Raw genomic sequence first — 17056 nt, forward strand, 5'->3', positions numbered from 1 at the left:
ATTGTCAAGCACTTTGGAAAAAGCTACTGTTTTAAGTTGACTTGACTTGATATACAGTAATGGGCTGCAGTAAAAAAAAAAAAAGCTGATATAAAAAAAAGCTAATCAAACATCTGCCTAATTCATATTTCCTTAAATAAATCTGTATTTGAGAGGGAAAAGAGCCCCTGAGTGTCCAGGCAACGACTCCAAAGGTGCTGTTTCCTGCAGTTTTTAGTCTTGATTTAGATTAAACGTCCCTGATCAGTGGACCTCAGAGTTCTGGTGGTGAGATAAAAGATCAGGAATGTATGAAGGACCAGAACCTTGAACTGAAAGGAAGTCAATGCAAAGTGATCAGCAAAGGTGGAGACCTTTCAGTCAGAAGCTGAGCAGCTGCATTTTGTCGAGCTGCAGACGATTCAAGGAAGTTTTCCTCAGACAAGGAAAACTGGAAGAGCAGTCGTCTACGTAGAACGAAACAAAAGAAAGATTTCATGGCGGTTCATGCAGGCGTTAGTTTATAAAGCTGTACACCTCTGGCAACTTCCCATTACATAGTTATTTACATATGCAAGTATAAATGGTGGCAGCGGCAGCTAGCTGTAGCACTTCTGGAATCTCATTAAAATTGAGAATACCAGTGTCATGCAAAACTGACAGAGGTATAAAAGTTTATTTTAAAAAGTATTTGTTTGAATCGCTATGAAATGTTTTTAAACTGGAGTTGGTTTAAGGAGAAAGCGTTCAACTGGGACTAGCCTTTAGCTCATCAATCCAAACTGAGGCAAAGCTCTGTCTACCATGGGTAACAGGTGTTTGTTCATACAGTAGTCCCTCGTTATTTTGCGTATCGACTTTTCCGGACTTGCTCTTTCGTGGTTTTTCCAAAGTACAGTACTGTAAAATTGTTCACAACAAAATAAATCAATAAATAATTTTTTTTAATGTGCCGCCATTTTGTAGTTTTCTCTCAATAAGCCTATACTGTATTGCCAGTATAGACTACATTACCCAGAAGGCAACAGTGCACAAAGTTGCTTTCTGCTGAAATGGAGGGAAAGTTTTGTTCGGATCTGAAAAAGTTCAGTCCTTCATAATGACTTTGGTGCTCAGTGATGCAGAGAGTCGATCAGAACTGGACCAGAACCAAACCAAAGCTAGGTAGGTCTGCCAAAACTGAGCCGGACCAGAACTGAGCCGGACCAGAACAGAGCTGCTGTGTTCTGCAGAGCTGGTGAGTAAAAACTTTTCACTCACCTTTCACACTTCAATACCTTGGTATCTTATTAATACACTCTTGCTAAATAAACTTTTGCTTTAGTTTAGTTGATTTAAATTTATTAGTTGACTGAACTGTTTTGGTTTGTTTCAACTCAAAAATCTGTCATTTCTACTTCGCGGTTTTTCAATTATTGCCCGGGGGGGGGGGGTGTAACGTATCCCCCGTGATAAATGAGGGACTACTGTATATCCATGAAACCACACTTCAAAAAGATCTGAACCTTATCATTTTAAAAATTTAATTGAAAAATATCTCATTATTGGACACATCTTTTTTTTAAAGTTGTCCTTATAAAATAATGGTCAAATCATTCCTGGTCATTTTTAAATGGCGTGTTGTAAACGAATATTTTCACATATAAAACTTATTTTACCTGGCATGTGCACAAACGAAATAGATCTGAGTAAAGAATCAAGGCTGGATTTCTCTGTGAGCAAAGCTTGCTTCTTTTCTCTCTCTTTAACATGCAACTTACAGCATCGCTGCAAGTTAATGCATTGCACCTGCGCCGCGAACGAGAACTGTTTAACTTGAACAGGTGGGCAGTCAGGAAATGAGGTGATTCACAGCTTTTCAATAAGGTTGGGCAAAGCTGTCACAGTTCTCAGCATCAAAGCACAAAACACTGGCATGGGGGAGGAGGCAGGTTGTTTTTGTAGATTTTTTTTGTTTATCTCTCCATAAAATATGTTAAATAAAACCAATATGGTTATAAATCAGACTAAATGTGGAGTTTTGAAGCAAACCAAGCATGCAGCTACAAGGCAAAGTGGATATGAAATTATTTGTGGACATTATTTTTAAAATTTAAAGTTATAGTCAAAACAAAAGCCCTGATTGTACATTTACAGATCACCGTTTTTTTGGTAACAGATGAAAAAAAAACAAAAAAACATGAGAAATTACCTTTACAGTGATTCTAGTGATCTTACAGCAGATTACAGAGATGCTCGTATTATTCTAAAATGTCTGGTGTATTATAAATTATTATGTTTGCCTGTTGCCTTGCTGCTTAGAGTCAGTAAATTTTCACATTCTCATCCCATTACTAAATGTTTATCTTCCTCCCAGACTGATTTGCACGAACACCACAACCATTGACTCGACTCTGTGAATAAATATGTAAACATGGATTAGCTGTAGTTATGGAAGTGTATATTGCGTTGAACTGTAGTTGAATGCAGCAGACATCACTTGATTGCAGCCTCTTTTTAGTGGCTGGATGACGAAGTGTCAAGATCTCCCGGAGCTTGAGGAGGAAGATGGAGAAGAAGAAGACCTGTCCGTTTCTCTCTGGTCGCTCTCGTCTGCAGACCCGGGTGCTGAAGGGTTACTGACGGGAACAGAAATGAAAAAATATGAAGGAAAATGCGACTTGTTCCTCATCCTCTTTTAATGTGATGTTAAGAAACTTTTAGCGTTCAGCTTTTGAATTACAGAAAGACAACAAATTATTTTATACATGTACTTGATAATAAAAATAATACATTTTATTTAAAAGCACCTTTCCGGACAGTCAGGGACACTGAACAGCTAAAAACCAACATACAGCCGAATGAATATACAAGAATATAACAATACATCAAATCAACAGCATGACTCTCTGCTAAAAGCAATAGCAGATGTATTTTTTGTTACAGTGACATCATTCAAGTTTTTAACAAATACATTTTGGGACTTTTTAAGTCTTGATGGAGAATAAACGTAGACCTGCAAGGAACAGTCAAAGGGTCTTTAAAACACTGTTCTTTATATTTAAGCATTTTAATTTATATTTTTAACCGAATTGGTTCAATAAAAGATCAATCCAAACAGCACTTATCTTTCTGCATCATATATAAACGGTCCAATCTGTGTTTTCTGAATGTTTTTGTAACGGTTTGTGTTATTTTTGTTACATTGGTTCATTGTTTTATCCCCTTGTGTTCAGTTTTTGTTCCTCTGAACCATCAACCACTTCTCCCAGTTAGTACTTTCCCAGCCAGCCTGTGACACCCATCTACACCCATCTCCAGTTTCTCCTGCCACAGCTGCAGCCACTTCTCTCATCAGCTCCATCTTTTAGTTCTTCAGCTTCTCCTCACTCACCAGGTGGGCATTGTTGGATTCTGTGCCACCTCTGATTTTTCCCTGCGCCTCCTTGTATCTTTTCTTGAGTTCTGTAAGTTTGGCAGCCACGACAGCTCGTTGTTTCTTTAAATTAAGTTTTATTCTATTTTTCTTTCTTTCTTTTACTCTTTGTGCCAGTTTGCATTTTGGGGCCCAACCTCCTTAAAAGAATGACACTCGTACACGCAGAGGAAATGTTATCAAATTGTTTTCAAATTAAACAAACTCTAACCCTAAATCTTAACTGGGTTTAGTTACTGTAAGCAGAATGCTGATGTAGATCCAATAATGCTCAGTCCAGATGACCTGACTGGGCATTATTGGATTTGGTACCTGGATGATTGAGCATGAACTTTGCTATTGATGTAGATTCTCAGTCAAATTTTTACTACATAGTAATCCCGAAACAAGCAAAACGGAACTTCTTCTTTTATTCATGATGTTTTACTTCTCATCCAAGGAACTTTTTCAATTCAACACTGACATGTGTGGTGTTTTTAGCTACGAGAAAACGTTTTATACTGACAAAATTTAATTCAGTCTTTGACAGCATTCTTCCGAGACCTTTCAGCAAAGGTCAGCACACAGGTGACCAGTAAACGGTGCACATTTCAGTGACGAAGACTTTTCTACGACGGAGCTTTTGGGTCATGCTAAGAAAAAAAAAATTTTTTGAAGTCATATAATTACGAGAATAAAGTCGAATAAAGTCTTAATATTACAAGAATAAAGTCGCGTGAGACTTTTTTTTTGTTTTTTGCAGCTCTCGTGTTGTTTTTTTTCACGAGTCGAATCCACAACGCGACCTGTCAATCAATCCAGTAGGCGTGTCAGCAAATGACCCATTCAAAGCCAATCAGAGTGTACCACCTTACTGTAAGCAGGTTCGAAGTCCTGACACTGATAATAATCTGATGCTGATGTGCTAACAGATTAACTATCTCCTTATTTGTAGAACCAATACCAAAGTATAACTTAACAAGATGCTCAACATTTTTCATTTTACCAGTTAAAATGCAGTAAACTCTGCTTTATCGTGTCAAGAGTTCGGATAATTTTACGACTCATTTAGCTTCAGATTGGTCATATGCTGACACGCCACTTGGATTGATTGACAGGTCGGTTTGTGGATCCGACTCGTGAAAAAAACAAACAAACACAGGAGCTGAAAAAAAAAAGTTTTGTACGACTTTATTCTTGTAATGTTAAGACTTTATTCAACTTTATTCTCGCAATTTAATGTCTTTTAAATTTTTTCTTTTTTGTCTTAGCGTGGCCCTAAAGCTCCGTCGTACTATTCACCATTTTTTGTGTGAAAATCGAAACATCCTAGATGTACTTTCTTCTCCAAATCTCTCTAAACAGAGTATAAAAAAGTCAAAGACCTGTTGACTTAAGCACAACTAACATGATCTGTGAAACGCTGTGTTACAACAAAGTTAGCAAACTGTGTGTGTGTGCGTGTGTACCCGTTGTCTCCGCTCTGTGTGATGAGCCTCCTGCAGGTCTCCATCTGAACATCCAGGCCTCTCTTCATCGAGCACATCTCCATGTACTCGTGCAGGTGTCTGTTCATGTCACTCTTGGCTGTGGCCAGCTCCAGCTGCAAACATATTCCAGATGTTTCAATCCACACAAATCACACGCAGTTGATTACAGTTTATCTTCTTTCTTTAATTCTATAGCACCTTCCAACAATGCCTTGCATTGACCAAGGTGCTTTACAAGGTAAAACAAGATTAAAAACAGGACACAATAAATCAGTGTTGCTTTGCCTCCATTAAAACTCGTTTATTAGCACAACTTGACATCATTTCAGGAGAGCTTTTACACATTTGGGAGCATAAAAGAAACTCAGTTGCTCCCAAATGAGCTCAATTTGAGGCTTAAATCAAAACAAAAAAACTACATTTAACTTATTGCAGAGTCACTGTGTTGGTCATATAATCATCTTTCATGCATAGACAAGCATAAAAAAATTAAAATCTGTGTATGAACAATTAAATGACAGAGGACTAGAAACACAATATGAACAGATATTTTGTTTAATTAAAACAAGAAACTTAAAAAACTGAGCATCTGACCTCAATCTGGTCAATAGTCTCTTGATATTCCTTTTCCCGGGATTTGAACAAACATTCAGTGTCACTAATCACCTTCTCCAGACAGTCCTCCTGAAAGCACAAAGCAGAGATGCTTTTGGAGCATGTAATGTTTGATGAACTGTAGTAAATCTTAGCGGTGAATAAAAAAAAGTGCTCTCCAAGGGACAGTCGGACACCAGAACCTGATCTATCCAACCACAGCTTGTCTGACACTGTCAGCTTAGATTTCAGAGACTAATGCAGCCGTTCCCTTCAAAAAGGACAACAGACTGTAGAAAGCAGCAGCAGACAGTGAATGAATGGATGGATGCATTCATAGGAAACAAACAAAATGTCACTGGAGTCAGTTTACAGTCAGGAAATGTTCCCACTGCAGACAGAAGCTACTGAATAAGACACAAAAACAGTCAGCGAGACAGGAAAAACACCAAAGAATTATTTTTGTTTTAAATGTCGAGCAAAACCCTTGTGAGGCGAGGCAAATGTAGTCAGGAAGATGTTCATACAGACAGTGGTCATATTTATGTCCCCCCCACACACACACTGTCATTCACAATAAATCTGAAGGGCTGTTTTGATCAATTAATGGCAGTATAAGACTGACTGAACCTTTTCAATGAAATGACCTCCATTTTGTCACCTCCAACAAGAGTACCACATGCGACACGTTATACGCCCATTGACAAACAACAGCAATCTATAGCAATGGCCCAGACAAGCAAAGAATTTGTAAAACATTTGACCTTGATCTGTGACCTTGACCATAAAGCTGGGGTGGTGAAAAGATTATGCGACACTAGGCCTGTCACAATAACAAATTTTGCTGGGCGATTAATTGTCTCAGAATTTATTGCGATAAACGATAATATTGTTTGGAATTTAACAATAATTAGTAATTGTCAAATTTAAGAAGAAATGTTGGTTAATTTGTTTTGAAGTAGTACATTTTTATTACCACCGGATGGCAGTAAAAGACTGATTGAACTGAAGGATGAATAGTGAGGGAGCAAGCATCCTTTAAGAAAAATGGGAAGGAGGCCCCTTGACATGACATGGGCTGTCTCTCGTTCCTGTTTATCGGTTCTCAAAAGGACGGACTCTCAGTGTGCTTTGAGCTCTTTAGCATAGCATTTTTCAAACAAAGCTTTTAATAAAAAATCAGTAAACAAGTTCTCAGCTTCTTTTTGCCAAGAGAAACAACTTTTTACACAAAGGCACAGGTTTCAAACATGAATTTTGGAGCGTCGACAAGACGGAGGTCTTTTCCTGAGGTCGGCCTGTTAGCTTAGCTCGTAGCTTAGCTGCTTTTAATGATCCAAAAACACGATTTTGGACAGTTAAAACAGATTTTAAAGAGAAAAGAGAAAGGGAGGGGTCAGTGAAGAGCACCGGAGTTGAGCCTTTTGTCATCCAGTGTCTTCAATATGAGAGAGACACGAAGAAACAATAAAGGCGATAAATGAAAATGAGGTTGATAATTTTAATTTATCATGCGATTAATTTATTTATTGTTTATCGCAACAGGCCTTTGTGACACATCGTGTGGCGATGATGCATATGTGTATCAGACTGCATTAAATTTTCTTGAGCAGATCAGATGTTATGGCCTGGACACGCAAAGACCTTGTATAGCACTTGACCTTGATTTGTGACCTTGAACCAAATATTACTAGATGCTACCGATACATTTGTTATGTTTAAAGTTGTTTTCTAAACATGTTGAAGTAGTAGAGAACGTTTTATGTACAGGCAAGTTTCCCCTAGATCAGAGATACGTTGATGGGGCTCATGGTGTTGCCCGCCTGCTAGCTTAGCACTATGTTGCTGCCGGTTTTTATAGATGGGGGGGGGGGGGGGGTGGTAGCGGAGTTGTATATCAGTAGAATTTTTGCTAGCACGTTTGTATTGCGCCCTGTGCTACATCAATACTGACAGTCACTGATGGTGGGGTGAGGGTAGTCCGGCAGACAGGGTGCTCGGATCTGTTGATGGGGCGGGGCGCCCCACTTGTGTAATGGTAGGGGAAACACTGGGTAATTATATTATTCTATCGTTTTTTTTTGTCTTAATGTTTTGAGATTCAGTCTTTGCAAATAATTAATAATAATAACTTCATGATTATAAAAAAGTCAGGAAAATAAACTGTTCTACAAATCACAAGTCTGAGTTGCTGGTGAAGATTCTCAGTCATCCAGGACATGATGAATTCAAAAAGCGTTCAATACAAAAACAACTGGACAAGTCTGAGTTACTTTGGTATTATCATACTGAGCTATAAACTCTAGCTATGTTTACATGCACAGAATTCTCTGACCAGATTGAAATGTGTTCTGTTTGAATAATTCAAATGTATTGTTTACATGGGCACAATCTGTTCATGATGAGCGTTTACATGCAGTGGGCTTTGTTCTGAACAGCAGTACTGACATGCGCAGAGTGGTAAACTCTCCTTAAAAAAACCACCGAAGAAGAAGTTCTACTTCCGGGTGAATGTAAACAAACCTGAGCACCCAAAATGGACCCGCGACAGGTTTTAATGATGGTGGAGACGTTATTGCACTCCCTGACTGAGCTACAGGTAATAGAAATCATTTTGAGCTCTTTCAAAGTTTCTAGTAGAAATGTTGTGTCGCTCACCGACCAGTTTTACTTCCCTGACATGCTAATATTATTAGCGTTAGCCAGGCGGAAATGGCAAAGTTGCACATGCGCAGTCAGGTCAGTTTTTCACCATCAGATAAAAACGAACAGATCAAGCATTTACATGCGCACCTATCGGGTTTCGGATCGGCGTAAACCACCCGTTTCGTTCTGATCACAAATTATAACGGATCGCGCCGAATACACAAAAAATAACCCGAACGGAGCGTTTACATGACACACTTTTATTCCGACCGGCCATTTGATCCGGTTACTTATGTCCATGTAAACATACCCACTGAGTAACCTCCATCCACAGCTTACCTCTCCTGGTGGGTGGGTGGGATCTGGAGGCAGAGTGCATCCTGGGAAGTCCTCCCAAAGAAGCAGCGTCTCTTCAGTCTCCTCCCAGGCTAGACTGTCGCAGTCGTCCTCAAACTCACATTCCCGCCTGCAATGAGAATAAAACACACACCTATAAGTGCGTGTGCCTGAAGTCATCCCTAAAGGCAGGACGTTTGGCAGATGGAGCGCTCACAGCTGGGTCAGCATCCTCTGCATCTCCTCATTGATCTGATTGGCCGAGGAGCCATAGCGCTCCTCTTCTTTAACACCGCCTGCATCACTTTCAGAGGTGCTGACGGTTTCATCACACTCGCTCCCGTTAAAAGACAGAGGGGTTTGTTTGCGCCGGAGACTCAGAGATGACTGGTTGTTTGGAACCTGCACAGAAAGGTTAAGTTCACAAGATCAGACGAACATAATCAACACCTACTACAGGAAAACCTGTAAACCTTTTAATCTGGTACCTGGTACATCTGGATCACATCCTCACAGTTTCTCTGCTGGGCTACGTCACACAGGCGGGCGGTGATGTCGATCCTGCGGCAGATGTCCATGTCCACTTTCATGGCTTTCTCCTGGATTTTACTGTCCAAATCGGACAAATTCTTCAGAAGACAAAAGCAGAAACAAAAACTAAATACAGGATCTGTATATTCTAAAATCTTGAAGGTCAAGGTCCTTTGTCATTCACATCACATGTGTTGCATGAGGTGGAACGAAAATATGTACACAGGGTCCCAGTTACATCCAACAATAGCAAAAATATAAAGTGTAAAAAGGAACAGTGAATAAGGATCTAAAATATCAACTAAGAAATACGCTAAACAAACACCAAACAGTACACTAAAAGGTCTAAGATATACACTAGACACTAATAGTGCAAAACAAAACACCGAACAACAGCAGCACAAACTTGAGTCTTTGTGGGTGGATGAGTACGAATGAATGAATGAATACAGTAGCATGAAATAATAAGCAGCATGAGATCAGCAGCATGGATAATCAGCAGCACATGTCAACAATCAAAGTTGCTTTACAGTGTATAAGATTTGCATTACATCTTAAATCCACTTTGTGGTATTCCAATACAGAGAACAGAAAAAAAAAGAAGAAGAAAAAAAACAACTAGCAGAAAAATAATAGTTTGGAGGAGAAAAACCAGTTTTGTTTTTTTTAAGAATCAATAAAATTAATGTGTGAATTATCGAATACTCGTTGCTTATTTGTCAATAATAATTCAAAAAGTGGATTAAAAGTTTTAGTAGAAAGGGACATCAATTAGAAAAATAAGAATTAAAGGCCAAATTCATTCTCTTATTCCTTATGAGAATAAAAACCACCCGCTACCTTTCATGTACGAGTTTTAAATAAAGACCGTCATGCACAGTTTTCGATGATACGGCGAGATGTCACACACGGTGTGTTCTGAATGACTCAGCTGTAGCCATATTTGAGTTAGCTAGTCTTAAACTGGATTAACTCCTAACATTAATCAAGCATTACTTTTTGAGTTCCATTAAAATCTGTCGTGTTTCATTAAATATTTTGCTTACAGACAAAGGTGACGCCAACAAAATTGTTAGACAAAGCTCTAGCACAATGGTTAGAACTTAAAGTATGTGCTGTGAATGACTCAGCCACACACTATTTTACCACAATATCTGTAAAACTGAAAGAATCAGCCATTTTTGTGTTCTTTAAAGTGAGTTGGCTGTGGCGGCCATTTTGAATTGGCTGAAAAAGTTTATCAGCTGTAGCTGTAGATCCAGTGGTCCATCCCTGAAAGTTTCATTACGATCCATTCAGTGCTTTATGGGATATTTTGCTAACAGACAGTTGACTGCAAATATTTGATGGCAATTTTACAACAAGCATTTTGTGCAGTCTGTTTGTGCTTAGATGATCCACTGTGGATCCGTTTAAGCTACTACCACACTAAACTTTATGTCAATATCTACAAAATTGACTGAGGTGTAGGAATTTTCGTGTATACTAAGGTAAGTTTACGGAGGCAGCCATATTGAATCGGGTTGACGCCAAAGCTTAATGGGTTGTAGATGCCTCTCCCAATTAATCTCTGCAAGTTTCATTAAAGTTTCTCCACTGGTGCATCACAAATTTTGCTAACAGACATGCACACACACAGACTCCCAGCACAGTATTTCTATTGAAAAATGAACATTATGATCCATGTGTTTAAAAGCAGCTAATTCTCATCAGCCATGAGTGCGTGTGTTCAGTGCACGATGGTTTGAGCAGTGTTTGCTCACATTGCTCATGAGGCCTTTGAAGAGGACCAGCTCCGCCTTCAGCTGCTGCACCCTGAGCGCCAGCTCGTCCTGACAGCCTTCGCTCTCCTGCAGGTCCTGCACAGACGACAAGCAGCCAGAAAAAAACACCTGTGAAACGCTCAAACCCCACAAAGATGTCCGTCTGCTGAAGACGTTTTAATGTTCTCTGCTTCCTGCTGATCTGTTCGAGCATCTTGCCACCCTGAGGTCTTTTCATAGCTGTGGTTTCTGTCGTCTGCTTTTACCAGACGATGTGGCGCAGCCACCTGAATGAGGTCAGGTAAAGATTCCTGGCAGTGCTACATGCAAACTTTTTATGAAAAGCTTTCACACGTATGCACATACAGGAAATTAGAAAAAACAAGTGTATAAGAACACACACAGCTGAAGGAAGTGCATATATGGCAGTTTGATGATCTGTGATAAGCATGCAGGCTGCATTTAACAGATTAAATTCAGTTTATTTATATAGCGCCAAGTCACAACAGAAGTCATCTCAGGGCACAAGTTAGCTCCATCTTATATTACAGATCTTATTGTTCCATATTTTCCTAACAGAGCACTTTGCGCTCAGGCTGCAGGTTTACTTGGGGCTCCTAGAGTTACAGATATGATCTCTCCCCAGTTAAGACTCTGGCAGCAGCATTTTGGATCAACTGAAGACGTTTTAAAGAAGTATTTGGACACCCAGATAATAAACCATTGCAATAGTCCAGTCTAGACGTGACAAATGCATGGACCAGTTTTTCTGCATCATTTTTAGATAAGATGTTTCTAATTTTAGAGATGTTACGCAGGTGGAAGAAGGCGGTTCTAGTAATGTTTTTAATGTGGGGGATAAAAGACATGTCCTGATCAAAAATAACACCAAGATTTTTAAGATTAGAACTGGAGACCAGATTAATGCCATCCAACGAAAATGAAAGACCGAAAAATTTATAACTAAGATGCTCAGGTCCAGAAACCGCACATCTTGTCTGAGTTTAAAAGCAGAAAATTTAGCGTCATCCAGATTTTTATGTCTTTAAGACATGTTTGTGGTCTAAGCAGCTGATTGGATTCACTGGGTTTCATGGACAAATATAACTGTGTATCATCAGTATCCCGTGCTATTTAATATCTTTACCTAATGGAGCATATATAAGGTAAAGAGTATTTGTCCAAGCACTGAACCCTGAGGAACTCCATGACTAACTTTGGTGTATGATGAAAATTCATTATTTACATTTACAAATTGGAATCAATCAGATAAATATGATTTAAACCAATTTAGAGCTGTTCCTGTAATCCCAGTATCATATTCAAGTCTTTGTAGAATATTAAGATCAACTGTATCAAATGCAGCACTGATCAACAGAATATTTCTGTGAAATTCTCATGCTTTAATAAAAACAAACCAAATTATTTAACTAGTGGAAGTTTGGTGGAGGTGACGATAAAAACAGCTACAGCTCTTATAAATCCGCACATTATTTTTTCAATCAGAGCCACATGGATCATAAAGGATCTTATCAAACAGCTGAAGTATAATCTGTATTATCGCATTACTATAACAAAACTTCATACCAAAATGCTTTCATTTAAATTTTGTGATTTTGCCTTTTCTGCCTAAAATATCAGTAAAAGCAAAATCAGAATATTTCATAATATTACCTCTTGTAGGTCTACAATCTTCTGCTGCAGATCCGTCCTCATCGTGTATTCTTCCTCCCATCTAAAAGAAACACAGATCAGTGTAAGTTTTTGATCGAACGCAAAGAACAAACAGGACTTTAAAAGTCTCTCATTGGAGAGTAATCATTAGATGTAACCATAACTCTCAGTTTTGTGGTAAGAGCTGAGAGTCATCCCTAACACATACTCTGAGCACTGTGACAAGGTTAGACCGAAACACCCGCTACACTTCATCATTTCTCATCATCAGACAATTTTAGCTTTAAGGAAATGAAATTAACATTTTTTTTAAATACTTAAATTATATTAGGTGTGCAGTGGAGAGCGTCCTGTGCTCCAGCATCAACGTGTGGCATGGAGGCTGCACAGCCGGAAAGAAAAAAGCTCTGCAGAGAGTGGTGAAGGCTGCACAGAAGTCTGTTGGAGTCAGCCTCTCCACCATCACCAACATCTAGACCTCCAGATGCAGGAAGAGGGCCACCTGCATCATGAAGGACCCCACTCACCCAGCACACACACTTTTTGCCCCACTCCCCTCAGGAAGGAGGTTGAGGAGCATTAAATGTAGAACTACTAGACTGAGGAACAGCTTCTACCCTGAAGCAGTTAGACTCCTAAATCCCTCACCAGGAAAATCACTGTAATGCCACTTTAATTAGATATTTGACACTTTACCTGTGCTGCTGATTATGCTGCTGATTTCTTGCCTTTAAGCTGCTGTATTCAAACCAGTCTGCTCACTACAGACTCATGTTCAGGCTGCTGTTTAATACACCTTATTGTATTATTGTTGTTTAGTGTGTATCTTAGATCCTTCTATATTGTTTCTTTTTTTAAATACTTTACATTTTTGCTATTTTTGGTGTAACTGAGACCTTGAGTACACAATTTCGTTCCACCTCATGTTCCACATGTGATGCGAATGACAATAAACATTAAACCTTGATATCATTTTTAATAATACTAACTTTGCTTTGCAGCTTTAACAAACTACATCTATGTCGTCTTCTGGCGACATCAAACTAAAAACGTTAAACTCACTTTACATTAATTCAACCTGCAAAACGCTCAACAAGTGAAAACATGCACCGTTAAAACAGAAACATAAAGATATGGATGAGTTAAAGTTTCCGGAGTTAAATGGGAAACGTGTGAAAGCAGCAGCTGCTTCCTGACTTGGTGGTCATTTGTACGCTCCTGTGATGCAGCTGCTCATATGACACCCCCCCACCCCCCACCCCCCCCCCCCCCAAAAAAAAAAAAAGATTGAACAGCCAAAGCAGAGGCCGTGCAACTTCATGTGTCACGGGGAGAAGTCCATGCGCTGCAATCTGCTAAAACGCTGCAGAATGCTGAGCCCCTCAGGGAACAGTAAATCTGAAAGAAACTGAGTCATGAAGCAGTGTGTGTGTGTGTGTGGGGGGGGGGGGGGTGCTTTTTTGATCAGTGAAGGGCACAAGTCTAGAAGTGCTTCCTCCTGCAAGCCGAGACACCCCCCCAACCACCAACACCACCCCCACCTCCCCTTTCAGCAGTCACAGTTTGCAGTGCATGCTGCATTGCAGATGCAGTGGGGAGAGAAGAGAGAGGGCGACGCTGCGCAATGGAAGAAATGTGGGCAAAGGAGAGGACGTGGGGAAGGGAAGAGGGGGGCTTTGTCAGGTTTACTCAAGGGGGTGGGGGGCACCGACGGAAAGGGGGTAAAGGTGGGAAAAAGGAAGACGGAAAAGTTGTTCTTGAATTAAAAAGGATTGACCGCATGTCTCCCACCACCCTGCATGCCAAGGTTTTGAACAGTGTGATCATGTGCTCTGTTAGAGCTCACAGCACGTAAAGGAGTCTCAGCTACTACCTCATCAAGTTTTGTTCAAATATCTGTAAAACTGAATACGCTATGGGCTGCACGGTGGTGCAACTTGTAAAGCTGCTGCCTCTCAGCGAGCAGGTCCTTGGTTCAAATCCCAGTCATGGGGCCTTTCTGGGTGGAGTTTGCATGTTCTCTCCGTGCATGCGTGGGTTTTCTCCAGGTATTCCGGTTTCCTCCCACAGACCAAAAACATGCATGTTAGGCTGATTGGTAACTCTAAATTGTCCCTAGGTGTGAGTGAGAGAGTGAATGGTTGTTTGTCTCGTTTGTCTCTATGTGGCCCTGTGAAGGACCCGTCCAGGGTGTCCCCTGCCCCTCGCACAGTGATTGCTGGACATGGGCACCGGCGACCCCCGTGACCCAAAATAGAAAAAGCGGGTAAAAGAAAATGGATGGATGGATGGATGGATGGATGAATACGCTATAACAATCTTTGTGTTTGCTAAGTTGGATCAGCTGTGGCGAACCGTGCTGAAACTGCTTGGCTCAAAATGTTATTCAGCTGTAGAGGTGCATCCAATGAATGCTTTCTACACGTTTCATAAAAATCCATCCACTGGTTCATCAGATATTATGCTAACAGACAGACACAATGTGTGGCATGGAGGCTGCACAGCTGCAGAAAGAAAAGCTTTGCAGAGTGAAGGCTGCACAGAAGTCTGTTGGAGTCAGTCTCCCCACCATCACAAACATCTACACCTCCAGATGCAAGAAGAGGGCCACCTGCATCATGAAGGACCCCACTCACCCAGCACACACACTTTTTGCCCCATTCCCCTCAGGAAGGAGGTTGAGGAGCATTAAGTGTAGAACCACTAGACTGAGGAACAGCTTCTACCCTGAAGCTGTTAGACTCATGAATCTGTTATCTGGATAATCTGCGAAAAATCATATCATGCTGCTGATCTGTTTCATGTTGCTGCTGATGCTGCTGATCTGTTTCATGTTGCTGCTGATGCTGCTGATCTGTTTCATGTTGCTGCTGATCTGTTTCATGTTGATGTGTTCATGCGTGCTCATCTGCTCACACAGACTTACGTTCATGCTGCTGTTTGGCGTAATGTTTTTATGCTACTAGTGCTTGGTGTACGTTTAGTTGATTTTTTTTTAGTTCATATCTTAGATCTTATTACTGTTTTTCTTCTACATTTTATTCTTGGATGTAACTGGGACCCTGTGTACACAATTTCATTCCACCACATGTACCACATGTGGTGGAATGACAAATAAAGAAACTCTGACTCTGACACCCCAACCGTTAAAGCTAAAGTGTTAAACAAAGATCTTGTGCGTTCTGTTAGGGCTTAGAGTCTGTGATGAAGATGCGTCTCTGCTGCTACCACACCAAATTTTAGCTATAGTGGATTAGCTGTGGCAGACATCTTGAATCGAGTTGACTCCAAAGGTCATTTAGTTGTAGATGCATGTTAAATTATTATTTCCTGAGACAGGTTCATGAGATATTTTGCTAACAGACAAGTAAACGCAGGTAATAAGATTATCGCCTGCCTTTAATGGCAGCTGGCGATGATAACTCCTGATAAGTGCAGCAAACAACACTGGTTCTACTGTCCAAGAGTAAAACACAAAAAGAAAGACCCCATTTTGAGGAAACACTCAGACCACAATCAGGTGGAGTTCTGAGATTAACAATCCACCATATTTCAGCTGGACATGGCTGATTCAGCCTGTCTCAGGTTTCCATGAGCAAAGAAAGCCGGTCTCTGAGCCGTCTGACATTCTTGAGCTGCTGGAGTCGTCCCTCTGCCTCGTCCACAAAGAAGCCTCTATAAAATGGTCAGAATCTGGTGTGCAAAGAATGCAGAGCTGCTCATTTGGACCTAACATGGAGGAACGCAGTGAAGAGGGTCACTAACAAAAATATAAACCAGTGTTTGTTCATAACGCAAACCAGCCACTAGGGAGCACAAGCCAGTGTACCGGTCCCTACCAAGCCCAGGTAAATGGTGAGGGCTGTGTCAGGAAGGGCATCTAACCTAAAACACTTTTGCCAAACCTATAATGCGAGTTCATCAAAGCAAAACCATACCGGATCGGTCGAGGCCCGGGTTAACAACAACAAAGGTGCAGGACTTCACTTGGAGTCCACTGTTCAGGAACATGGGGAGTGTGGTAAAGAGGTGAAAAAGAGAGTCCAGGCAGGATGGAGAAGATGGAGAAAAGTTTCAGGAGTGATTTGTGACAAAAGGGTGTGAGCAAAGGTCAAAGGAAAAGTTTACAAGACACTGGTGAGACCAGCTATGCTGTATGATCTGGAGACAGAGACATGGACAAAAAGACAGGAGACAGAACTGGAAGTGGCAGAAATGAAGATGTTGAGGTTCTCCTTAGGAGTGACAAGGATGGAGAAGATTAGGAATGAGATCATCAGAGGTACAGCACAGGTTGAACAACTGGGAGATAAAGTTAGAGAGACCAGACTGAGATGGTTTGGACATGTCCAGAGGAGGGACAGTGGGTATACTGGTAGAAGGATGTTAGAAATGCAGCTGCCAGGAAAAAGACAAAGAGGCGATATATGGATGAGGACATGGAGGTAGTTGGAGTGAAGACAGAGGATGCAGAGGACGGAGTGAGATGGAGGAGGATGACTCGCTGTGGCGACCCCTGAAGAGGAAAAAGCCGAAAGCAGTTGGATGTTCATAACAAACAGCAAGAGTTGAAAGATGTAACCAGCTGAAAAGGAAGTCCACACACACACACACACACACACACACACACACACACACACACACACACA

General features: G+C 40.6%; 1 protein-coding gene across 1 annotated transcript in view; it reads right to left on the reverse strand.

Moving 5' to 3' along the window:
- Positions 1–2034: 2034 nt before the first annotated feature.
- The window catches only part of LOC119409330 (intermediate filament family orphan 1), a 17433-nt gene continuing 2411 nt past the window's right edge, over positions 2035–17056 (reverse strand). The window contains exons 2-9 of the mRNA XM_037676206.1: positions 12408–12468; positions 10734–10829; positions 8928–9068; positions 8657–8841; positions 8443–8569; positions 5458–5547; positions 4843–4976; positions 2035–2597 (exon numbers count right to left, since the gene is read on the reverse strand). Of these exons, the coding sequence (XP_037532134.1) occupies positions 2498–2597; positions 4843–4976; positions 5458–5547; positions 8443–8569; positions 8657–8841; positions 8928–9068; positions 10734–10829; positions 12408–12468 (934 nt within the window). The 3' untranslated portion in view covers positions 2035–2497. The remainder of the gene's footprint in view (positions 2598–4842; positions 4977–5457; positions 5548–8442; positions 8570–8656; positions 8842–8927; positions 9069–10733; positions 10830–12407; positions 12469–17056) is intronic.

The sequence above is a fragment of the Nematolebias whitei genome, chromosome 5 (genome assembly GCF_014905685.2).
Source record: "Nematolebias whitei isolate Nwh7 chromosome 5, NemWhi1, whole genome shotgun sequence".
Classification (NCBI taxonomy): domain Eukaryota; kingdom Metazoa; phylum Chordata; class Actinopteri; order Cyprinodontiformes; family Rivulidae; genus Nematolebias; species Nematolebias whitei.